At 38.7% G+C, this 27,042-nt stretch overlaps 1 protein-coding gene across 2 annotated transcripts in view; it reads left to right on the top strand.

Moving 5' to 3' along the window:
* MLLT3 (MLLT3 super elongation complex subunit) overlaps window positions 1–27,042 on the top strand; it is a 285,447-nt gene that overhangs the window by 237,720 nt on the left and 20,685 nt on the right. For both annotated transcript variants that reach the window (XM_019415385.2, XM_019415386.2), the window contains exon 6: window positions 26,216–26,291. In XM_019415385.2, the coding sequence (XP_019270930.1) occupies window positions 26,216–26,291 (76 nt within the window). The remainder of the gene's footprint in view (window positions 1–26,215; window positions 26,292–27,042) is intronic.

The following is a 27,042-nucleotide window of genomic DNA, read 5'->3' as shown; positions in this document are numbered from 1 at the left end:
ACTATTATGAATATGTAGGAATATTTTTTGAAAACTCCCGTGGTCTTGTAAAGCCTCCAGGCCCTTATTAGTGGAAAAATCTTGCCTTCTGCCAGGGCATGGAGCCAAGGTAAGATCTTTAAGTAGATAACATTTAGCATTCGAAATAATAATAATGAAAGAGAAGTCCACATGGAGCTTTCAAGTTGTTATCCATTTGAAATATCCAGTATGGAGTCGGAGTCCGAGGGAGAAGATTAAGCAGATGTCAGGCTTGTTTCGGCAGGATGCGCTGCTTAACCACCTTCCCTCCAAAGTGCTTTATGCCCGGCATTCTGGGAAGGGCACTGACTAATTCATTTGATCCATCTGTTGCTTTGGGAGACACTATGGGTTGGTTCCTCCAACTATTAGCTTCACAGGTGGTGACCAGTGAACTTGGGGAAGACTATGGCTTTTCATTACTCTTGTGGGACCTTTCTTTCATCTGCCCTTCTCTCACATAGGTCACCTTGGACTGACCCCCCCCCCCCCAAAAAAAAAAAAAAAACCAAAACACAACCCAACCTCAGGACACAGCTTCTTTAGGCTCCTTTAAAAAAAAGATGGAAATAGGACAGGACTTTGTTTTTCTCTAGAAGCCTTATTTTCCAAATTCTTTCCTGTATTTTCTGTTACTCCATTTCTTATTTTCTGAGGAAGAAATTAAAAATACTTTCCATGTTTGTTACAGCTATATGTTACAGCCAGTGTTGAACACGTTGCGAATAAAGATAACCCCTGCCAAGGTGATTGCTACAGTGGTGGAGGAAGGTTACCACTAGTTGTTTCCTCCAGGTTGTAGAGTTAGTTATACTCCTAGACACGGAGCTGACAGGACCAGTTTTCCTATTAGGGGTATTGAGTTAAATGATCACCATTCAATTCCCTCCTTACCCACCCTCCCTGACCTCCACTCAAAACCCCCCACCCACAATGAAACCTTTGTGGGAGCCTTGAACTTGGGGCCAGGCCACCAATTGGCTCACCGTCTCGGTAGGAAGGCCATAGTTGGACTTCTTAGAACTGCCCACCATCCTCTTGCTTTGCATAGCTGGTGTTTTGTTTTGCGTTCCGGTTTGGGAAGAGCTTCTCTGCTTCCCTGCCTTCACAGGTGGCACATACCTAAAACCTTCCTTCCGGTTCTGGAAGAATCAACCCTGCCCCCTCTGTCTTTTGGGTGAAGGACAAATCTTCTCTGTTTGGTCTCTCAGCCTGCAACTGTAAGCCCATATGGGAATCCAGCCAGCCACTTGTGGAGGAGTTAGGGAAATTCTATAAACTACGTATGAGTCATTTTCCTCATCTGGAAAGAAGCAAGGATGATAAGTCTTATTAATAAAGGATGAAATGTTTTCAAGTAAAGCGTCAGATAACCAGAACCAGTTTATTATAATTGGTTTAAAATTGATAATGTCAGTTATAAGAATATCTCAAGTCAGGATTTTCACTTGTTCTTGTTAGTCTAATTTTCTCTGGACTTAAAGTATATTTGCCTGTTAAGTGATTGGTATTTAAACAACAACAAACGACTAGCTATTAGATGGGACCAATAAGGATTTGTTTCTCTTTCAATTAATTGGCATTACTTTTGCCAGGCAATTAAAAGTAATTATGTCAGGCATAGCTGTTGGGATAAAAAAGGAGGCATTGCACATATTTTCTACTTTTAGTCATTGGCCTTCTTACGGAAAGAAGCCCAAAACATTCAGGACTCTGTTTAATTATATCATTGAATAATGTTGAAATTGAGGGGAAATCTTTATAGCAGGTCCACTGAAGACAATGTAATACTAATGTTAAGGATACTTTTACAATGAGTAATACGAGCATGTAGCTCTGGCAAGGCGACAGTCGGCATGCAGTGACGAAGTGAGCAGTGTCCTGTGCGTGGTCTTGACATATCCTTAGATTCCTGACCCTGCGAATTGGTAAATTCTACATTGTTTCCTAATGAAACTCCAGAGTTGAATTTGAAATACTCAGTTAAGGAGTGTTTGAAAAGGACTGTAGCTGTCACTAGATTCTAACAGGTTTATACCTAAGTAATCTAATTTTCTTATTGTAAGGTTGACTACAGAATAGAGCGGCTCATCAGTCTTTTAACGATACACGAGGAGAGGTAGAGGAGATAGGTATGAAAACTGGGTTGTTCTTCAGGCAGGTGGATTTGTGTGGCCTGAACAGGTGTATTTAAAGAGACCATGTCAGCCTGTAAAAAGATTTCTTACAAAGCTTTTTGCCTTTTTCCTGTCCTACTTGTTATTTCTATAGTGAGTTGCATAAAGATGGAAGTCATGCTCACCAGTGACCCAAAGATGAGAGGGATAGTGTATTCCTTATCATCCCAGAATTATGATTAAAATACTCTTACCAAGTAGAACGCTGAACTAAAACACGAGAAAGTGAAATTTAACAAAGATAAATGTAAGTTCCTTCTTTCAAAATCAAGTAATTGTTTTGATTAGTAAAAGACAAGGGAGATCAACCTTAGGGACAGTTTTTACGGGAGAGAAAAATCTTGGGAGATTTTAGTGGATCATCAGTGTTCTATAAGGTAGTTTAATCCGAGACTGTAGTAATAGAAAAACTGTATGTCAGGCATGGAAATTATAGCTCTGTTCCCTTCTGCCCCCATCAGATTACATCTGGGTTTTGTGTTTGGTGCCACCATTTAAAGATGTTAACAGAAATGTAGCTCTTAGAAGGCAATCTCTGGACCCTGATGGGTCTGGGAACCACCAGGGATGGTTTAAGAAAGTGAGAATGGTAAGAGACTTAATAATTATGTTTGTTTCTTTGGAATAGTGTTCTTGGAAGTTTCTCAGAGTGTTCTGATCAATAGGATTTGGCTTTTTGGAAACTCAGGGAGCTGGAGCAGGATAAAGCAGCTCAGAAGAGGCCTAGGGTGAGCAGCTGACATGATATTTATTCTGGGAAGTTCCCTCTCACCCACAGGGTGAGCTAATTTTTGTGGCAAGCCACCACTGATATGCCCCTCCTTAGGCCACCTACTGAATTCCATATTGTTTTGTCTTTTTCTTTAGTTGTTTTCTGTCTTTAAGCTTTTGTAGCACCTGGGCTGTAGAATACCAAAGTAGTAGAATAAAATGGAAATAGTATAATATAATACATTATATCATACAATTATATTATTACATACCGTTGTATGTAGTATACTATATATAAGTACCTATTATGTATTTATATTGTATAATTTATATAATGTACATAATATATAATCATATACTAAGTATATATTGTAAATAGCATAATAGAATAGTATAGTAGATTATACTAAAATCTTAATTTCCCCAAACTTGTGTAATTTCTAGCTCTTCACTGGACATCTATTACATACTTGTGTTCCTTTGATTAATTTCAACTTGGCGGAGTGACATTTGATAGGGGTAAAGAATTTGTCTTTTTACCCTACTTTGTTTTAGGAAAAATCGTGTGGTATAGTTTATAGAAATAATGCTTATATGCAATATCATATGATTAAATCTAAAAGCGGTAGATGTGGAGAGTGGGTCAGGGGACAGATAAACATAGGCTCCTTTTCATAAGCTGGAATATTTTCTTGGGAAAATGGTAAAGAAATAAATGGATGGATAGATGGGGTGGGATAATTATTCCATGTGTTGTGAGCTTCTCTGTGATTCTCAGAGGCTCACATTGTGCTGCTCCTGAGATCTAGCTTGATGTCTTTGGTTCCACGCTTTAACAGTGACAGTACCCTCCTACTATCCACCCTTCCTGCGAAATAAATGTGGGCAGGTTCAGTGCATCTCCTATCATGTAAAGTCTGTCTCATTCATCACTTACATTCGTCCTATTTGTAGAAACCTATTCTGCTTCATTTTCTTTTTTTTCTCACAATTTTCCCCCTTTCTAGAAATTATGGAGTATTTTCTATGCAGGGACAATCAGTCATCTCGATGTGATTTTATTTCTACAAAATGATGGACCTGTATCAACTGGTTTGCCTTTTACAAAATCTTCTACACAGTTCCCTAGGAGAGTTGCTAGGACCAACCAAGCAATCCGTCATCAACACTTAGCAAACCATTGTCCAAAGTTGTCATCAGGGAAAACTATTGTATCTTGATCTGGTGGTAGTTACATGAGTGGCTACATATGTAACATTTAATGGAGCTGTATACCTAGATTTGTGTACTTCACTGCATGTAAGTTACACCTCAGTTTCACCTATATAATACCTAATTTGTCCTCCTGTTATAGGAAGGAGATTATTTCTCCAACTGTAAATTCCTACTTCTAACCTTGATTTTAAATGTTTGAATAGTGGCAGCCAGCTTGCTAAGGTTCTTGATAAATGCGAACTTTTGAAGCAAAAGGCAGTTAAATACTAAGCCGTAAGTTAGACTGTAAAGCCTCTGGGTCAGGAATCATAGTTCAACACTGTTTCCCCAGGGTGCTAACACTTTTCCAGACATGTAGCAGGCATGTGAGAACAAGTCAATAAAAGATGGTTTTTGTATGTACAAAATTTACAGATATGCTTTACACAAAGGAATTGATTTATGATTGTTTTGGGATCAGTACTTTGATCTTTGTATAATTATATCTCCATTTTCATTTTACCCGAATGCAGATTTTTTTTTGTTCTTTGTGGGGTTTTTTTTTCCCCAATAAGTAGATGTTAGTCTGTGTAACAAGGTTTTAAGTTGTGTTTTCAAAGCCCTATCTGTATTTACAAACTTGGAGAAAAATTAATACCCTACTTTTTAGTTCTCGATTTAAACTTGCCATCTTTTACCTCCAAATATCTTGACATATTTTTCTCATTTATATTTTCCTTAATGTAACCCTATCAAGTCTGCTACTGTTTTCTTTGGCTGATGTTTCACATTTTATCTATCGTTCATTGGGAAGGTTACTGCCAAACTTACCATTAAATTCTCCTGATTGATTCTCGTAACATTTCCATTTTAGGAGCTTCTATAATAATCTGATGGGCTAAATATCCCTAATGTATATATAATTTAATTACATTAATCTTTCAAAACAGGGTTTGAATCAAATTGCCACACCAGACAGAGCAAGAAAAGGGAAGACAATTGAGTGAGCAATTGCTGTGTATTCAGTACAGTTTTCTAAAAACAACTTTATTGAGTGGCACCTGGGTGGCTCAGTCAGTTGGGTGTCCGACTTCAGCTCAGGTCATGATCTTACGGTTTGTGAGTTCAAGCCCCGCATCGGGCTCTGTGCTGACAGCTCAGAGCCTCAAGCCTGTTTCAGATTCTGTGTCTCCCTCTCTCTCTCTTTCTCTCTCTGCCCCTCCCTGGCTCGCACTGTCTTTCTGTCAAAAATAAATAAAAATTAAAAAAAAAATTTTTTTAATAAAAAATAAAAACAACTTTATTGAGATAGAACTCATATAACCTATAATTCTCCACTCGAAGTGTTCAGTTCAATGGTTTTTAGTGTATTCCCAGAGCTGTGCAACCATTGTTACCACAACCAATTTTTGAACACTTTCATTGCCCCTCCCCCACCAAACATAAAAATAAAAAAACCCTCCATTCATCCATTCATCTACTCTCTGTCTCTGTAGATTTGCCTGTTGTGGATAATTTCTCTCAGTGCAACGACATCATACACAGTCTCTTGTGATTAGCTTCTTTTACTTAGTGTGGCGTTTTCAAGGCTCATCTGTTCTGTAGCATGTAGCAGAACTTCATTCTTTTTTTTTTTTTTTTTTTTTTTTTTTTTTTTACAGCTGAATAATGTTCCCTTATGTGGACATATACCATCATGTGCTTATCTGTTCATCATTTTTTTTTTTTTTTTAATTTTTTTTTTTCAACGTTTTTTATTTATTTTTGGGACAGAGAGAGACACAGCATGAGCGGGGGAGGGGCAGAGAGAGAGGGAGACACAGAATCGGAAACAGGCTCCAGGCTCCGAGCCATCAGCCCAGAGCCTGACGCGGGGCTCGAACTCACGGACTCACGGACCGCAAGATCGTGACCTGGCTGAAGTCGGACGCTTAACCGACTGCGCCACCCAGGCGCCCCTGTTCATCATTTAATGGAGATGTGGATTGCTGTTGTGAATAATGCTACTAGTTTCACATAATAAATTATTGATAAAATGTTACCATCCTATTGGTGTAATTTTTCTATTTCTGTTGAACTCTGAGCATCCTGAGAAAATTTGGAGAATTTTGATAGATGGTAAGGGAGAAGGGTTATTTTTCTCCCGAGTGGAATGTCCTGTTGGGTCAATTATTTAGGTATCCTCGGTACAAAGAACAAAGTAAACTGTATGCCTCCACCCACATCTTTATTACTGGTGGGGAGAATGCTTGCATAGTTATGCAATTCTATAAAAAAGATGAACATTTTTAAAATTTGCAATTTGTTTTTGACAATTATTTTATCATCATTGCCCTTTAATGTAAGATTAAAGAGATTCTTTTGGAGGAAAACAGATTTCTTAAAAAAAAAAAAAAAAAAAAAAAAAGTTCTGGAGTGCCTGGGCGGCTCAGTCCCTGACTTTGATTTTGGCTAAGGTCATGATCTCGCGGTTCCTGAATTCAAGCCCCACATCTGGCTCTGCGCTTGACTGTGCAGAGCCTCTTAGGATTCTGTCTCCCTCTCACTCTGCCCCTCCTACGCTTGCTCTCTCTCTCAAAATAAATAAATAAACATTAACATTTTTTTAAATTCTCTTATCTCTTTGTCAGTGGTTGAGTTTTCTTTTTTTCCTTTTTAAAGTTTATTTATTTTGAGAGAGAGAGAGAGAGCGAGCACAAGTGGGGGAGGGACAGAGAGAAGGAGAGACAGAATTCCAAGCAGGCTCTGCACTGTCAGCCTAGAGCTGGATGTGGGGGTTTGAACTCAAGAACTGTGAGATCATGACCTGAGCAAAGATCAAGAGTCAGATGCTTACCAACTGTGTCACCCAGGCGCCCCTGATTTTTCTTCCTTCCTTCCTTCCTTTTTTTTTTTTTTTTTATAACATTTATTTATTTTTGAGAGACAGAGTGTGAGCAGGGGAGGGACAGAGTGAGAGGGAGACACAGAATCCAGAGCAGGCTCCAGGCTCTGAGCTCTCAGCACAGAGCCCGACGTGGGGCTCGAACTCACAAACCATGAGATCATGACCTGAGCCAAAGTCAGACGCTTAACCAGCTGAGCCACCCAGGCACCCCCCTGATTTTTTTTTTAGCTGACTGTTGAGATTCGTTGTTTATTAGAATAAGTATTCAAAAGAGGCCGTCAAGTGCAAATTTTCTGACTCATTCAGTAGCACTTGATTTGCTTTGAAGTTTGCACAAGAATCAATTTGGTTAAAGATTATAGTGTGGCAAGTTTCTTCTAGGTGAGAATTAAAACACTGAATCTTCACATGTCAGTTTGAACTTAAAACACACATATGTATCTTACATGGCTGGATGTTAATTTGGGCAGTTGTGATGTTACTCTCCCATCCCTCCATGGGCCAGTTCTGTGTTTCTGTTTACAGAACTTGTACTTCCAGATATCTAAAATTTACCCATTTTAAATATTTGAACTTTCAAAAACAATTAATGAACTGCTTTGCTAAAATGAGTGACCTCTGGATAGCCTTCCTGTAGGGATTTGCAGTGGCTTTGGAATTCTAAGTTTGTAACTTTTTCCAACTGCCTTTTTCAAGATGTTGCTCTGTTAGAAGAACTGCTCTTTATCTGGTAAAGAGTAATTTTATTGATGAAAATTTTATTTGTACACGTCAACAGTATAATTTGCATGGAAATTCACTGTTCAGGATAATATATCACAGTTGCAACTCTCACAACAACTCTGAGAAACTTGAACAAGATCAGAACATCGCTTTTTCATGGAATAAAATTGTTTAGTTGACATAGGACAGTGTTTTAAAGGAGCTAAAAACCACATAGCTAGTGAACAAGGTCATTAAGTTTGCTTTTTTTTTTTTTAACAAAAAAACAAAGATTGTCGTGTGTGTAAACAGAAATGGACCAGGAGAAATGATATGGTAAATTAAATCAGAGAAATTTGGTTTAACCCACTGTAAGCAAGAAGTTGTGCCACGTACTTATGGGGTAGAGATCAGCAAATTATAGCCCTTGGACCAAAGGTGGTGTGCTGCTGGTTTTTGTAAATAAAGTTTTATTGGAACACAGTTATGCCCATTTTTTTTTTTTTTTTACATATTGTCCATGGCTGTTTTCATGCTTCAAGGTCAACATCGAGGAGTTCCACAGCCTGTGAAGTTTCAAATGTTTACTCTTGGTTTAGTAATAGTAGAATTATTTGTGATGAAAAGGGCTAAGAGTCATCTGAATATATTACGACTCTACGAAGCAGATTTTTTATGTTGGAGAGTAATGGATGTTAGGACAAAACAGCAATAGTTGGCCTAGAATTCATTATCTAGGTTCAGTTCAGGACAGTTTGGAATTTTACATATATATATCCAGAAAATAGCATGCCTGTTACCATAGGAGCAAAGTAGCCAGTACTAATAGCCATAAAAGGCAGTTGGCATTTCTTACTGGGAATTCTCTGAGGTCTGGAATATTTGAAGTGGTCATAGATTCCCTTGGCTGTATCATTTCAGCACATCTTTAGAATAGAAGCTTGGGGCATCCATGGAATGGAGTCTGTCACCTCCAGTGATGTCTGTGGCAGCTGAAAGCTTCTATTAATAGGCTTTGTTCACTCCTACAAGGTTCATTACTCCAGCGATTGGGCCTCCAAACAAATCTTGATGACAGCAGCCAGACCAACTCCTTCTTGGTCTTTCTTTAGCAAAGCTGTAGCCAAGAAAAAGAAAAGCACACAAATTTCAGAGGCTGACTTGTCAGACTTTGGGTTTATTGGCTTCTAAGGCGGTAGCCTTGGGACTACTGACCGAAGAGGGATTTGAATGATCCTTCTCCTTACTCTGACATACCGTGCCTTGGAGATTCTCCTATAAACAGTACATCGTGTCACTTCAGTCCCAGAACAGGCTTTCTCGATATGTAAACGGACTGATAGTACCACTCTGTATTCACCAATGCTAACTGCAAACTCTAAATTCAGATAACATTATGTAAAGTATGTGTCTTCACATGGCGCCTCTTGGACTCTGTTCACCAAATGGCACACATCCGTACTTGTTCTGATATGGAAGCCAGAAATGGCAGTGCCAGCTGGAAAGGGGAGTTTGGTTTCGGTCAAAGGGCCTGCAGTGGTATCCTGTAAGAAATAAAGTGGAATTATGGGCCAGATCACTAAAGCAAGAGATTGGATGCAAATATCTCAGAAGGAAGAGGTTCTAGTTTCCTCTAATATGTATCTTTGCGTCGGTACCAGAGAGAGATCATTGAAATGCATTTCGTAGGACCAAAGGTGTAATTCATGGTGAGCTCGGACTTAGAACCTTATTAAAATGGAATGCTATGCCTCTGGTGGCCCATGATTATATGAAGCCCTTATAGGCAACTGCAAGAAAATACTAGCCTAGAGTAGTGGTCCTCAGTCTGGGGTGATTTTGCCTGCCTCCCCCCTCCCCCCCCCCCGATATTTATCACTGTCTGGAGACTTTTTTAACATTGTCATGCCCTGGGCATATATGTTGAGGGTGGGGTGGTACTGGTATCTAGTGGATAGAAGCCAGAGATGCCACTAAACATTCTTCAAGGTACAGGACAGTCCTCACAATAGAGTTGTCCAGTCCAAAATATCAATAATTGAGAAACTTTGGACATTGAACAAAAATTCTTAGCTGAGATTTCAGCTTATTAGGGCCAGGTGTTCAACTTTGGTGAATGCCTTTTGGACATGAAAAGGGAGTATTTCTTACTGCTTCACGATGGTCTCCATTAAGTCAAGAAACTATATTTTGTTTTTTGTTTACATTTCAAACATTAGTTATGTAAAAAACTTTTTAAGTACAGAATAGGTTTATATGAGATGATAAAACACAACATGATCCCAGTACTTATTTGTACATTTCCTTCAACTTTTGAAATATAACAGAATGGTTTATCCGTCAGCATATCTTCTGTAGAGAAACCAGCTAAAAGAGAATGGAATTTTTTCTGGGCTTTCTTCCTGCTTATATTATCTGTTCCTAGCTCCCCCCCCTCTTTTTTTTTTTGTCTTTTTTTAATGTTTATTTTATTTTTGAGAGAGCTGTGAGTGGGGAAAGGACAGAGAGAGAGGGAGATACAGAATCTGAAGCAGACTCCAGGCTCTGAGCTGTCAGCACAGAGCCCAACACGGGGCTCGAGCCCACAAACTGTGAGCTCATGACCTGAGCCAAAGTCAGAGGGTTAACCAGACTGAGCCACCCAGGTGCTCCTAGCCCCTTCTTTTTGTGAATAATACTGCTGTCACACAAAGTTTAGGGTCAGTTTATCAGAAAGTGATTATTTAGACTATAAATACCTGAATAGAATTCCAACGTCAGGAATTCTAATTTATATTTAAGTAGAGTGAGACAAAAGTTTTGTGAGAACTTACTGTTTTTGGTAATGTATGGTGCTAATAATTTAGAGATTTTTATTTAGAACCCTTATTCCTGGTAGGTTTCATTAGTAAATAAAAGTATTTTCCAGCTTTCCAGTCTGAACTTAGATGTAACTTTTTACTTTCCAGATGAATTTTAGTTGATTATGAGATCTATGAAGGCAAGAGAAAGGAACAGACCAGATATTCTAGACCACCGTACAATAGTATCCCTGAACTTCAAAAACCCCAGGAGGGAGCAGCTGGGGAGTGCTATATTTTCTGTACTCTTGGTGAGCTAAATTTGGTTTGGCAGAGAATTTTGAGGAGTAGATAAGGCTGTGTAAGTAAAGCTGCAGTTTTAGCCAAAGAAAACAGACTGTAGATTTGGTGACTCTATTTGATTTATTAGTGCCATATGTAGGGCCTTTTGATCTTCAGGATTCAGTAAACCAACGAATTGATATTTATCAGAACCCCATCGCATGGGAAGAAATCTTAATTTGCCTGTAGTGTTGATACTAATATAATCATCTAGCACCTGCATCCTATTGATGATAATTGTGTTAGGTTATATTAAATTTTAATGATAGGTACAGATGAACATTAAATACAAGTTTGGGGGTAGCATTAACGTTGGAAATAATCTTATTTCTCAAGTATATCAAATTTGCTTACTTCAGTATATAACAAAATCTCTTTCTGGGAGTGCAGGAACTGCATGAAGTGATCGTGATTTTCGAACAAAAAAGGGAAATAACTTGACATTGATGATACCACATGAACAGATGTTATATAATTAAGGCTACTTACAATCTTAATTTGTCAGACAACATAAAGAAGTTCTAATTAAGACTGAAGTTTCACCCGCTTCTGAATTTCTTTGTCATACTTTTGTAAAAGTAGCAAACCCACAGGACAAATCTTTCTGCCACGAAGCCATCAGCATCCATCTGTTTTTGTCTTTTTACTACTAAGACAAGTTAACATATGACAGCAATATATATATATGTCTGTAAAATTGACATGAAATGTCAAGAACAATATCATGGCACTAGTATTTTCTTTAAATAGATCTTTTTCTTGAGACTCTTGGGGTCCATGTTTTTCTGTGTAAGGAAAAGCCTATGGGTCTCCATCAGTGAGATGCTCTAAGTGAATTTCACTTTATTTTTTCTGTGACTTCTTAGTTATTGCTTGACCAGGCAATTCTTGTCTGTAAATGATTTGTACTTAGATTAACTATCAGTTTTTACTTCTTATCTTTGTCTAGTCTGTTTGTATAGAAGTCCTTTCTACAAAGTCTGTTATACCAGGCATTGAACTAGGCATTTTATAAGCTCTCTGCTCCAAGAGAAGTTTAAAGGGGGCAAAAACTCTTTTTGGATCAGTCTAAAGGAGGTTGCCTTATTTCTTGAAGTGTCAAATATATTTCTGGGAATACTGTTATGGGGGGAGAGGGTGAGTAAGCCAAACAGAATCTTACATAACTTTTCTCAGACATACTTTCACAGTTGTTATTATTGATAACAGTAGCTACTTAGACATCGTTTATTTAATGCTCTATTTTCATGCTTTATGTACATTATCTATATTCTCATACTAACAGTGGGAATTAGTACATTGTTAATTTCATCCCCTTCCCCCCCACTTTAGAGATGAAGAACCCAACACCTGGAGAGATAATGTTACCTGCCTCAGGTCACATAGCTAGAAAGTGGTGGAATCAGGATTCACCCCAGGACTAATGTTTCTAGAACCTGACCCCAGATCATTATATTATTCTATTCTTTTTACCTTCACCCTATAGCCTTTGAGTGTTCAAAGTATTTGACACTTAGGTTTAAGCACAAAATTCATGCCAAAAGTAAGCTATAATTATTTTAAAATTGCTTGCCATTTTTTATAATCTATCCTTTTATCACAGAGCCAGTAACTACACTTGGCTGTCTGCATCTCACTTACTAACACATCTTACTGAAGATGAATCTCAATAAATGTGCACATATACCACACACACACACACACACACATCTATATGACACAGCAGTGTTGTAGGTGTAGTTCATAGCCGTGTCCAAACAGTGCCCTCTGAGTTTGCTCTTTTTTTTTTCTTCTTGTTTACTGGAAAATGTTATGGGAACCCCACTAATGAATAGGAGCTTAAAGTTCATGTTCAGTATTTCCACCTTTTAACCCTACCACCCTTTATTTGTACACAAAAACATGATCTCTGCAGTGACTTTGCTCTGTTGACGGAATAGGAGTGTATTACTGATAGGATGGGCAGGTCGTACAGTTTCAATACTCGTGAGACAAATAGATCTCGAACCTTGAAATGGCCATTTCTTTACCATGTGCTTCATAAAACTGCGGGCTAGAACAGGGGGTTTACTCAACTGACCTAAGTTGGTAAGTCGGAGTTACTTTAGAGAAATGTTCTAGAATGCTAAAGCCTCATTAGGCTCAAGATCCCGGTGTACTAGGAGAGAGAGTTAAGTATTTGACATCTGATCTCTCTAGCAGAATGTGTGCTCACCACACATAGGGCAGTATCAGATGGAAGAAGCCAGTTTCTAAAACAGTTTGGGGTGGATGTTTGCTTCTGATTAGCCTGTGTGTGTGTGTTGGATGAATGAGCAATTGGGAAGTCATGACCATGTGTTTGCTGTCATTTAAACTGCCATTCTAATCTAAATATACATGTGGGTGCCTAAGGAGACTTCTTTCTTTTCAAGAGGATCATTCTTAACAGCTCTCAACTCCTTGCACTTTGGGGCACTTCTGTTTTCCTGAGGGCTACTCTGTTTTCTTTTAAAAGAGGTGAGGATGATTTCTTTGCTTGCTGTATTTCTGATTTTTAAAGGCCAGCTGTATGTAAAGTTTATTTACGGTGAGCAGCAACTTCATAGGAAAGACAGCTTCTACGATGTTCTACAAGGTAATGAAAGAAGGGGGTAAGCATGAGGAGATGAATGGAAGACACAGGGGGTTTCTCTTTATAGAAGAATTCAGGAAAACCTTACTGATTTTAGGTCACTAATTTGCATATAGCACGCATCGATCTAATTAAAAAATTAGAGAAGTTTATAAAATAGGGATGATTTTCTAATACGTCATCATATAATGGAACCCTGATGTGCGTTTTTTCCCTCAGACTGATTTAAGGTAGGAAAAAAAAAGGTACTGTTCTCCCTTGACTTCCAAGCATTTACATGTATTTTATCTACCCGGGAATTGTCCAAGTCCATATTAAAGAAGTTAGAAGTTATACATATTGAAGTTTCTTCTACTCATGATTGTAATAGTATAGACTTCCTTTTATTTTCTTAAAGAAAGCTAAGGATTAGATTTGTAAAAATCTTACTAATCTGAAATGAATCTTTTCATCCAGAAAAGAATAATACTGGTCTTTCATTTTATCATAATTATATAGCTTATCATATTTTGAAAAGCCATACCTCCAAATGTTTTTCTTTCCCCATTCACACATTTTTAGATATAAAAGCAAACAGTATAAAATTTAACTTACTGAAAAATAACACTTGTCATCTAACTACTAGAGGATTTGATAAAAATTAGTTATCTCTTAATTACAGATTACAGTGTTTCCTTAATATCTTTTGATAATCCCAGAGAGATGGTCTTATTTTTAAAAAAATTATTGCTATGCAGATTCTTACACAAATACATGTATTTAATTGTCAGTTTGTTTCATAGTTATACTGTCTGCCTGTTTGAATGGAAGTTGCCTTACAGATTAATATATATGAGAAAACAATATATGTGACAAAAACCAAGTTAAGTAGTAACAAAATTTAAAGAACATAGGATTTATTCAGAGTTGGGCAAAGTTTATACATGGGCAATAAGGTCTACCATTTTTATCCTAGAGAAGTATGAGAGTTATGTAGTTTTATGTTGGGATATCAGAATGAGCGGACATTCATTGGCAGAAATAAATTTCCCTGGAACTATATTCCAGGAGAATTTACCCTATGGGTCTCTAGATGTCCAAATAGTTAATGTTTTATATAAGTGGGCAAAGTAATTTCATGTAAATACTAATCTCATAAATTAAAATTATTTTTTTCTGATGGGGTAGAACATACGGTTTTTACCCAGGCATGGAAATATCTAAAGACTTAAGAAACCTTTTTTTTTTTTTTTTTTTTGGAATAGCATTTCCTTTTTAAATGTTTTCATTCCAGCATAATTTCAGAGAAAACAGAAGCTGATCATAATAACTCCCTTTCATTCCAGGAAGAGTCATATTTAGTAAATTCTATTCTAGAGCAGTGAGCAGAGCCTTAGTTTTGCTTCACAGGCAGCTCCTCTCGCCTTCCCTCACTTCCCTCCCCCACTGCTTGGCCCACACTCGGGGAATTGTGCAGTTTGCCTAGTTCATCAGGAAGTTTATGAGAATAATATCGGTATTTCTAATTTTCTTTCAGGTTTTTAGTTGATAAGAAAACACCGCTTTCTAGACTAATTTGCCTTTCAGGTTTCGAGCAGTCAGCTGGTAAAGAGGACTTGACCTGTTACACATTTCACATTGTTATAAGATAAAAACCAATCTCTTAGGAGATGTTTAAGTCAAATGTAATTAAGTGGAAAGAAGAGTCTGTGTTTTATACTTGCTTTTCAGCACTTGGTCTTTTATGTGTAGTGGACAAAAAGGTGATAAGTAGTCTTTATAGGAAGAAATTTGCCATATGATAAGCTAAAGTTTTAAAATAAAATGTATGTATTTGAAACATGCATGCCTGGATGGGTATGGTTAAGGATTCTAGAATTGAGCTTTTCCTGAATAATGATTGTACGAGTAGGGAATGCTCTTGTTTCATGAAGATTAAAAAAAACAAGTGTGGGTCTTTAAATCATTCTTGAGATATTGAAATTGAATGCGTTTCTGAGGATCAATTCAGAAGCAGTTCCAAACCATCCTCTGAGAATGCCATAAATCATGTGTGCTGTGGCTCTAATTGAACAGTGTGAATCTGAATCCTCATTAACTTGTCTGTAAGGAAGAGAAAATTGAAGAGAGCAAGGAAGAGGGCCGAGGAGAAGACCTTTAGCCGGTGCTGTCCTGAGCTGCCATTGTTGAAGGACGTCCTTTGAGCTAATTTCAGTCCCATAAAAAAAAAAAAATCTATTTAGTGATTAGTAACCAGTGGATAAGAGCAGAAAGCCCAAGCGAATAAAGGCCATAAATACTGAAGTCCTTGGGATAACAGCCTGTAAAACTGTCAGAAAGCATTGCTTAAGTGACAAAAGATAGCCCAAAGTAACAAGAAGCCTAGCTCGCTAGGCAATACGCCATATTCTCGGACACAAGACATCATGTAGTTTTGTCCAAAAATAGAGGTTCTTCTTGAATCCAGTACCTGCCCCACTTCATTTATTTGTAGTGGCTGGTGCCTCTTTGCTTTTAATTTGTGGTTGATTGCATTTGCGAGTAGGAATCATGATGCTTGTTAAAGATAGCAGTGTTTCCAAAAGTAGAACTATGATTACTGAAACTTCTGTTTAGATCCATCAAGATCTACTTACTTGCTGAGAATGTTTAGCCTAACTAGAGTGAGTGGGTGCGTGCATGTGTATGTGTGTGTGTGTGTGTGTGTGTGTGTGTGTGTATTTTTAACAGGCAGATGGTTAGGAATTAGATGCTGTTGAGTGCCTTTCTCTTGTTTTTAAATTAAAGTCTAAAGTTCACAATTCTTAAATATTTCTCTCTAAGGGAAAAATAAGTAAATAAAACCAGAAGAATGTTAGTCTATATTATAAACTATCTTGTTTTTACTGTACAATATTGAGATCACAAATGATTAAAGTCTTACCAGCCTGTACTTTAGATGTGTTTTCGGAGTTAGAGAAAATTCACGATAATGGAGTCAAAGGTCTTTATTCCAAAACTCCTATTGTTCTATGATGATGATTTTATGGCAGTTGAATTACAATGTTAGCAAGCAAAATGATACATTTTACAGTTTTACAGTATAACCTTCAAATCCCACATGTGCGTTTTAGAGCTGTGTCTTCAGTATATTTAAAGAGTTGTGCTTCTTCAAGTTAGAGAATTTTGTCAACTTATGGGCATTTGCTTTTCAGCATCCCGGCTGTGAGAACTGGAGGTGTCATTCACTTGAAGGGAGCAGATGTTAAAGGTTCTTGCCCCTGCCTCCCTAATCCCAAACACCCTTGAAGAAGAGAAACGTCCTATTACCCAAATAGGCATCTTTCTGATGGTGAGAAAAGGCGGTAAAAGGCAGTAAATCTGCCTTCTCATTATGAGGTGCAACAATAGATTGATTTATGAAGAAAAGCAACTGTTGGGCTTATATGTGTGCATGGAAGTGTAGGTTCCTTTAGAGTCTTATAAGCAGTAGCTTTCCTCCTGTTCTTGACAAGAATTTAATATTACTAATAAGGAATGTGTTGATCCCAAATGCCACAGTTTTTAAGGGGGTACATTAAGAAGAAAACAACAACAAAAACCCCCCACCTCCTAATGTGTTCACATGAGAACAATCTCTTAAATGGCTGTGTTTTTGCTATTTTCATTTGTTTTCATTAAATAGAGGGGAATTCTTAAAGAGAGTTTTATTTTTATCAACTTTGTGTTAGTACTTAACACTTTAGATAGAAGCTAATGTAAGTATAGCATATTTAGATGTTAGGCTGTTTATAAAATTTTCAGTTCCCCTTAGTGTGTAATTTTCAGCAAACACTATAAAATTATCAGACAGACCCACAGTAAAGATAATCTCAAATTGCGGGGAGGTCATGTTAAGCATTTTGTGTTGAGTTTTTAAGATCTTTGTGCACTTTAACATCTTTTAAATAAGTCTGTGTTACCTCTTATTTGACAAGGAGCTTTGTTAGAGTATTTCTATTTAACTTCAAAGTTAAAATTTAAGCTCTAAGTAAATTTTGAGTGTAAAATATAAAATACAAAAATCTGGATGGTCTCTAAATAAACTGATATGACACTGCCTTGTGTATTTAGCACCTATCACTCCAGAATTTGTAATCTATGTGATATAATTAAGATTTGAGCAGGCAAATTACAGAATTCAAGCTGATAATTCTCTATAGAGTTGAGGTTAAAGCTCATCTCTCTCGATAAACTTGTATCCCCAAGGTATGTATATTTCTAAATTGTAGCAGTGACTGTGCTAACATTCCGTACAAGAAGGCACATACAAATACTGGAAAAATTAAAAAGAAAATAAGTAAGGGTTCTATTATTTTCTTCTACCCCCACGGATTATCTTACATACATCTACATGCACATGCATGCACATACCCACCCCCATGGAACTTTGGAGTGCTGATCCAGAAGAAAGGGATTCAGTGTGTTACCTGGAAAGCACACTGTTATTTTAATTAGGGAGATATGGGTGTGTAAAGACTTAATGCTTGCAACTATCAGCAATCTTTGTGATATAAATCATAGACTGATAATGAGAAATGTTGCGTTTTGACCTGGTGATGATCGGATGGTTTTAAATCAATACTTTTTCCCCAGTGGACTTTGGTTATTTTGGAAGTCAAAGTACCACGGAAGGAAAGGTCTTAGCAAATAAAATGGAGTCTTGATGCTGCTGCTAGGATAGTAAATCTAAGCTTCACATTTAATGGGGGAAATTCTCTAAGATGTCCAAAGATTAAAATTAATAAAACTTCTTGACATTTGTGTAAGACTATAAAGGTTCTATAGCTGTCCATCACATGCACTATGGCCGTTTTAAAGTAAGCCATTTTTTTAAAAAAGGTCTAAAGTTAATGAGAAAATGCAGTTTAATGTCTTGACAGATGATCTCTTCAGGTGTATCTGTGCTTTACTTCATTTCAATTAATTACATCTTTTTGATACCCTGAACTCATTCTATTTAACTTACTTTAATATTTTAAGTTTTATAATCCAAAACTGAGAGTTACAACCGCATATAACATACTTTTAGGACTTTGTTCAACACTGCCCTTATATGGCGAAAGAATGCAACAATACTTTTACAATATTTCAGGCGTCTCCTGCACTGCACAGGTGGGTTATTTCACAAGGAACTGAATAGTTGTTCTGACAACAGTTTCAGGATCTTATTGTTAACTGATGAGCAATGGTGTTCTAATGTTCAGTGGTCCCCTTCAATAGTGGTTAATTATGGGGCAATTCTGCGAGGAAACTTTTTTTTTCTTTCTCTTTTGTGAGGCATTACAGCTCTAAACCCTGTCACTTGTAACTTTTTTCTTTCTCTACCCTAATCCTCAAAATACACGAGAGAGAGAGAGAGAGAGAGAGAGAGAGCGCGCGCGCAGTTAAAAGATAAGTCTCTGGCTTAACAACCCAGTGGTATATTTTATGGCCAGTTGTGAAACACAACTTCTATGCACATGGTCTTTGCTCACGGAATAACAACATGCTTAGAGGGAGTGCAACTGTAAATGGTCTGTTTCCAGATAATTTCTCATTCCTAAAGCTCTTAACAAGTGTGTGATTTGGGGCACACATCTGGAATATACACCATCCTGCCACAACCGGATTTTTTGGAAGATCATATGTTCTGGCCACAATAGTCAGTAGCAGCCTTCCAAGTACAACTGGTGATGATAAAAGAGTTGGGGCTCTTGTGTTTAAAAGAGAGGAAGCTAAAAGAAAATTATAGCCATCCCTAAGTGTGGAAAAGGGTCTCGTGGAAAGATTTATAGGCCCTTGTTCCCCAAGGCCATTTCGTTTCCTAATGGGATTCTGTGTTCTCAGACTGGGGGTGATGGGCACAAATGATGACAGCATTTAATAATAACAGTGAAGGTGACAATAATAAGGAAGAAGGCGGCAAACGCTCAAAACAGAGGCACCACAATCTAAAGCCAATTATCTGGGCTTCCAGGATGATTTTGTCCGTAAGTGGGATATGTAACAGAAATAAGGCTTCTGGTTTGCTAACGGGAGAGAGGGCAGTTCTTAGGATCTTGCTCTCTTACCAGAAAATGACAGGCATGACAATAGCTTTTGAAAATGTAAGGGCCCCGCAGGCTAAATACACTTACAATTTAACATCAAGTTCATTTCATTTGTCATAATACCTGCAAATGGGGAGGGTTTGCCAACCCTTTGGTCACAGGCTTGAGTAACTGTTAAGCAATAAAAGTTGTAGCTTCCTATTCCGGTGTCCTTTCCCCACTTTCTCTTTGTTTTCAAAGAAAGACCTGTTGGCAGATTATTTAAAACATTAAATCTATTTTTTTTTTCCCGAGGGTTATGTATGGATTGTATAGAAGAGCTGAATAACAAGAGTAGATCACTTTAGAAGGTAAATAAAGGATCGTAGCGTGTCGCTTGATGTCAGTCTTCTTGATCAGTACCAATGTCAAGAGGATCAGGGCCATTCTAGGAGAAAACTCCTTGCTGTTTTAAGCAAAACTTACTGAACTAGTGAGGGGAGTAGCCAGGATCTGTTGTAGTGTTGATTGGACAAGTGTTAGAAGCAATTGACACAGGCACATTCAGACCCAGGGATGAAGGGTTTTATCACTGGTTTGTTTTGGGTACCGATCACAAGAAGTCCCTCATGGACAGAAGGATATTCAGTGCAGCTTCGACAGTGACATAGAAAACTCTGTTCCCTGACTAGTGTTATCACAGGGTGTTAGTGTGTTCAGAACACTGCTTTAAATTAATTCTGCTTTTTCAAGGTGTAAGTGGAAAGAGAACTGGATTAGAAGTCAGAAAACTTGGATGCTAATCCTCCTGACTGTTACCTACTGGCCGCTTAATCTTACTGTGCTTTGGTTTCACCATCAGTAAAATGGGGATAAAAAATATGCCCTTTTGTCTTAATCAGCTTGGGCTGCTGTAACAAAATACCACAGAGTAGGTGGCTTACGTAACAGATTTCCTATGTTCTCCAGGCTGGGAAGGCCAAGTTCAAAGTGCTGCCTGATTTGGTTCCCCTGTGAGGGTTTTTTTTTCTTACAGCTCCGTCTCACTGTGTCTTCACATGCTGGGCAGGAGAGCTCTTGGTGTCTCTTCTAAATAAGGGCACTAATCCTATCATGAAAGCCCCACCCTCATGACCTCCCAAATTACCCTAATTACCTCCCAAACGCCTCATCTCCAAATACCATCCTGTGGGGGTTTAGGCCTTTAACATATGCATTTTAGCAGAACACATTCAGTCCGTAACACTTGCCTTTCTAATGGTCAAGCAAAGGAAATAATACGATAGATAGAGTGACACAAAGATATATTATCTTTCTATATAATAAAGTTTTGTTCTTTTAGCATGTTTATTTTGAAGCGGTTATTAGTGTAAAAATCAAATGAAAATAAAAGTTCTCATGTCTGCCCTTTTGATAATTCTTGCATCATTCTTGTGAGATTAACTTAATCCGTGTTATTTCACAACTTTTTAATACTTAGTTCTTTGCTTGCCTGCAAGCTTACCTGTTGTTGACATACCTATCACAATATATTACCTATCAGTGGAAATTTGGTAAGAAACTACACTCCTGTAATGAACATTTCCCATAATTGTTTAAAATGGTTATGTCATTTTTCTTTAAAAATGAATTAAGTGTATATTTGAAAGTTGAGTTGGATTGTCTTCAGTTTCTTATAGAAGAGAGACTAAATGAGGTAGTCTTATTTTTTTTCAGTTATATCAAGATACAGTTGACGTATAAAATTGTATTAGTTTAAGGCGTATAATGTAATCATTTGATATGTGGATATATTGTGAAATGATTGCCACTGTGAGTTCAGTTAACATCCATCATAAATGAGATAGTCTTTTAAATGGTATTATATGCTGGGGCGCCGGGGTGGCTCAGTCGGTTAAGCAACCAACTTTGGCTCAGGTCATGATATTATGGTTTGTGGGTTCGAGCCCTGCATCGGGCTCTGTGCTTACAGCTCAGAGCCTAGAGCCTGCTTCAGATTCTATGTCTCCCTCTCTCTCTCTCTCTGCCCCTCCCCTACTTGCTCTCCATATCTCTCTCTCTCTCAAAAATAAACATTAAAAAAAATTTAAATGGTATTATATGCTGAGGAAAAAAAGTGTCAGATGATTATTAATTTTTAGTGAAGGAAGCACTAAACTGACAAGAACCTAGTACTCTAGTCACAAAAGTTGATAGAGATATAAATAAAGTGTATTACATTTGTGATTTCTTTGTTTAGCACTCACCCTTGACACAGTCTTTCTGGATATTTGTGCAAAAAAGATCATTTTTATTGCAGGCTCTGTGTTTTCTTTTACTCAGCAAGGCAGAAATTTTGTGGAAAACAAGTAGCAATGTATCTAAAATCATTTCTGTTTAACTAGTTATATTCTCTCCCTTTCCGCTGAAGAAAAAAAAAGGCATATATTATTCTCCCCCTTTTTTCTTTATTTTGATTGCTTTAAAGATCAAGCTGAAATTCTGTTCAGAAATACAGCGGCCTCTGAGAAAAGATGGCCTCTTCTGCCTTCTGATCACCTAAGGAGGAAGCCTTGCTCCCAGCGTAAGAAACAATGCCAGATTTACAAGCCCTCTCGCGTGACCTGCCTTGACAGGTGTTCTCTTCTGAAGCACTTAACTCGTACGAGTTGTAAACATGTGGTTTTTCTTACTCATCTTGAACAAAAATAATCCTCTGTAGAAAATCCATTATAAAATGATTTCGCATAGCCATTTAATGTTGAAGATTCCATTGCAAATCTTGGTAGGCCCATTGTTTTGGTAGTAAAGATAGATCTTGTTTTAGGCAAAAGAGGACTATGGGGTCTATTGTAAGTAACAGTAGCAACCAGATGTTGATTAGGTAGCCCTGTAACAGTAGTGGGCTAGGGATTTTGATTCCATTGCACAATTTAACATTATCACTTCCACCTGAGGTTCAGTGCCCTCGCTCTCTGAGGACCTTAATGCTGAAGCAATAGAAATTGAGATGATTGTTTTTTATCTGAATAAAGTCAGGTTTTTATTAGATATTGGGAAAGGCTTGAGCAGGCAAGGTGAGAGAGATTCCCAAGTTTAACACTCAGTGAATGCTTGATATGATAATGAGTGTCATAGAACTTGAGGTGCTTAAGCCCAGACTTCGGTCCCTGTGGAACACAGTGTTTAAACTTCACGTCTAGTGTTTGAGAACTTAGGAGGTCAGTTAAGCATGTGTCCTTTGGGCCTAAACAGGAAGAGGCCAAAACTTTTTTTAGTGGGGCAGATTTTGATATTTCAAAAACAAGTATCCAATTAGTAATGGAAATAATCAGAACCTCACTGAGGTTCCCTTACACTTAGGCTTTGGCACATATACATGTAAGGAGGGGACAAGAGGAAGCAATGATCTTTTCAGTCCTTGGGGTCTGTAAAGATCTTAATCTAGCTCTATGGTGAACAGTTTTTTTAAAAAAAAAACAACCTTTCCTCATTTATAAAGTCATCCTTGATTTGTGTTTTTGGAGAGTAAATCTGATTTTATTTTCAAATAAAATACAGACTTAAAGTGAGCAACGCTTTTTTGCTGTTGCTTGTTGGATGTGATAAACTGTAAGACTGTGTCAGCCCCATCTAATAGCAGAATAGCTTTTTGAGCAGTTAACATCGAGTCGAATTCTGCTGTGGTCTGGTTAGGTAAGTTTAAGGCCCACCCACTATGACGTGATTTTTGTACATGCTTCTTAAGTGTCTTTATTGAGTGGTAACTGCATTTTTTTCAGGGTGCTTTTCTTGCAGAACACTTTGATGAGAAGGCAAGGATGCTACTTCTAGAAACATCAATCAGTTTCTATTTTTTCTCATGATGCTTTTTTTTTCTCTTCTGCTTTCATAAATTTAAGATTCTTTCCAAAACATCCTTTTGCGTTTAGAAGGAGAGAAATGATTAACCTAGTATCAGTGGTGTTCTGCTTGGAATTTTCATTAATACCGGTTGTTGAGCTTTTACAATATAAATATGCCCCGACCCGCCACACCAAACCCATTGAGTCAGAATTTCCATATATATAGAATCCCCCCCTAACTGATTCTGATGAATATCCATGGCTATGAATCTCTGGATCCTTGATCAGCGGTTCTTAAAAGTCGGGTTGGTCCCCAGAACAGCAGCTGCGTCACCTGGGAACTTTTATGGAATCCAGGTTCTCATCCCTATTCCAGAATTATTGACTCAGAAACTCTGGAGTCGGACCCAGCTGTCTGTGTTTTAACAAGTCCTCCGGGTAATTCTAATGCCCATGAAAGTGGGAGACTCACTGTCTTTGATCATCCCAAGGGGTCTCCTTGGCTCCCAAACCACAAATCCATGTTCTGGTTACAAAAAGCTCCCAGGACAGTGAAATCTGCTGTCCAGCATTCAACATTGTATCCTTTTCCATTCACCTCTGTTGCTTTAAACTTTCTGTGTTCATATTTGCAGTGAATTAAGCACTATCACCCTTAAATCCTTTGCGGATCAGGCGTGGTGTTAATGATAAACATTGAACGAAAGCCTTTTTCTCCTGTTGTATTCTGTTCTTTACTCTTGGTCAATTTTCTGATGGTAACTGTGGAATTATTAACCTTGTTTGTGGTTAAGAATCTAAAAGAAGGCTGCCTGAGGTTTGGTTCTGGCCCTGGCATGATGCTTGAGGCAGATGGATCAAGTTTGGCAGGGGGTGGTTGGAGAGATGGCCACCATCCCCTCTTGCTTGCCCCATTAATGTCACTCTCAGCAAATAGCTCTGGCAGAACGGCTCCTTTGAGTCCGGTGCAACTGGTCCGGCAGGAGAGGGACCTAGAGCTCCCTCCACTCACTTGTAAGGAAACCTCCTTTTTGGCTCCCACATGGTTTCCAGAACTCTCAAAAGAATACCATTTGCAGACACTTTTCATGGCTGAAAAGAGCGCCGTGGAGAGGAAAAGGAGTGCTCCACGGCGCCCAGGGGAAATGTTTTGCAGCTGGGCATTGCACACGACTGCTAGCCCAACGCCCCGTGTGGTGGGCAGCTCACCTTTGTGGCTCGACAGTGGACGCGCCACTCAGCAGACACGAAGAGCGCCTCACACAGGCGTTTGTGCTCGTGAACCACCCCTTGTGTGTGGGCCACAGACAGCAGCGTGGAGGACATCGTACGGCACATCTCCGGTACCTCTTGCAGCGGTGAAGGGTTGGTGGCCGCCTGCTGCTCATTAGAGATCCTGTCTGGCTCTTTTCCTGCGGGATGAGTGGTAAACTGCTGACACCTGTTTTCCCATCCAGCCCGAGGACGTGAAGTGTGCATTTGGAAGGCCTGAAAGTGCTTCCTTGTGTCTGAGTCTGGATCTCGGTGTTGCCAGGAGAGGAGGGGGTTGGGAGTCGGTGGGGGGCAGGGAGATGGAACAGTCGGTGGTGAGAAAACCGCATTATCGACGGGACTGAGGTTCTCCTCATGGAGCGGCTTCCGTTGGTGCTCTTAGTTTGTCTTCCACGTGGCCCTGATAACTCGGGCGCCCACTGAGCAACGTAGAAAGAAGATAGGTCCTGTACATGAAAAGACCTCATGTTTTTCTCGGATAACATGAGTGTGTAGGTGAGGCTGTGAGCACATTAGAAAGTGGGTGGAAATAGCCCACTCTTGCAGCCAAATGTACCAACAGTAAGTTATGTTAAATTTGGCCTAAATCCGTAAAATTCGACTGTGTTGATGGTATGATCAAATTCTTTGCACTGTTCTGTCCATGCATTTGCTCTTCCCGTTTTTACCTACTGCAAAGCCTTCTAGAAAGTGGCAGATGGTGGAACAGAGGGCCTGATGCTCTGCCTTCAGTCACAGATACAGAGTGCCTGCTGTATGCAGTGCTTGATGCTAAGTATGAGGTGATAACAAGAAGCACCAGAGAGACCCCCGCACCCCTGCCTTTTCAAGTCCCCGCAGTCTGCTGGAGGGAAAAGACACATACATCACAGGTCACGCGACACTGCAGCATATCACAGAAGCAAACAGATGAGAGCCACGTTTTCAGTGGGTTTGGAAAAGGAAGACACCTGTGAGTTGGACAGGCCAGGGAGGGAGTGGCATTTGTCCTGGGTATTAGAGGATGAGGAGAGTCCATGGTGAAGGAGTGGGACATGTGTATGATGCTTTCTCCCTGCATCTGTAGGCTGTGGAATTAAAGGGTGCTTTTTGTTTTTAATTTTTTTTTTTTTAAGTGGTGGCAACATTTCCCCATGACTCATTTGTGAGACTTGGCCAGATCTCCTTGTGAACATTACCTCTATTTGCAAACTGTGGATGAATGGGGTTAGGGTTGGGTCATGGCCTTGGACCAGAGTGAAATTAACTGGCTCATAATGTGATTGAACCAGTGACCTTGGCCTCATTACCACTATGTTTTAACCGGTTGAGTCCATCAAACATTGCAGAAAGGGCAATCAAGGTAATCTTTTAGAAGGACATTTGGATAGCAGTAAACACGGGCGTGAAATCAAAGCCAGGTTCTTCCCTCATGTAGCACCCAGGTGTTTGTCTTATCATCCTTGAATTTGTATACTTGTTTCTGCGTCTAGTAAAAATATGGCGGACAAAACACAGAGGACAGCGTGACTGTCCTGTGTCACCGCTTTTGGCCGAATGCATTGTGATGCCATTGTTCTTACGCAGTGCCAGACTGTTTTTGAAGAGCAGAATATTTGGGGGCGACAATGTTGTTTTTAATTTTGGATGTGTGATGCCCCCCCCCCCAATGTATTGATTATGGCTTTCTCTTCTTCTTTCAAGTCTGAACAGCCCAGTCCTGCCAGTTCCAGCTCCAGTTCCAGCTCCAGCTTCACACCATCCCAGACAAGGCAACAAGGTATCAGTATCTCCCAGGCAAACTGGGAGACATTTTTCTCATAAAACATCTTAATGAGTTGATTTATGGCCTTATTTTCTACTGTTTTATTATTTGAATGGTAACTTGGCTTTTATGCAGTTGTATTTATTTCCCCTAGGAATGAACTGGAGTATTGTTCTGATGTATGAGGCCGGCCTCTAGAAATTCCCCCTTTTCCAGTCCCTGCCTTCAGAGTCCCATTTTACAAAAGGATTATAGACATAGCCCATTCCAGGGAGCTCCCCAAGGAAATACAATAGCAAAAGCTGGAGTTGAGAGGCTGCGACATAGAGAAATAGGTTTTTACTCTCCCTCCTGGATGTCTTTCATTTTATTTACTTATTTCTTCTACAGATTAATAGACCTGTTTTCTTTGGCAAGTGTTAATTTGCTGTCTTTAAAACATATTTTCCCTCTAGTTGAACTTTAAAATAAAGAGATTTAAATGTAAAGAAATCTAACACGTTTAAACCAGAACATTAACTAAATGTGTATTTTACACATTTCCATGTGTGGAAATCTTCAAATAAGGTCTCTCTCTTTTTTTTTTTTTAAACATGAAAAGTGAGATCGTATCGAGGAATAATTTGGTTTTGAGCATCATGTTGCACTTTCCCTTTCTCATTGACCATACTCAATTCCTGATGGTCTTCTGTGTTTTGAAAAGGATTAAATTGTTGTATGTATTTGGGCTAAGGCTAAGCTTCCAGGAAAAAAATAAAAGACACTG

The sequence above is a fragment of the Panthera pardus genome, unplaced genomic scaffold (assembly GCF_024362965.1).
Source record: "Panthera pardus isolate Hobbes unplaced genomic scaffold, ASM2436296v1 HiC_scaffold_20, whole genome shotgun sequence".
Classification (NCBI taxonomy): Eukaryota; Metazoa; Chordata; class Mammalia; order Carnivora; family Felidae; genus Panthera; species Panthera pardus.
This window is presented reverse-complemented; position numbering and strand designations above follow the sequence as displayed.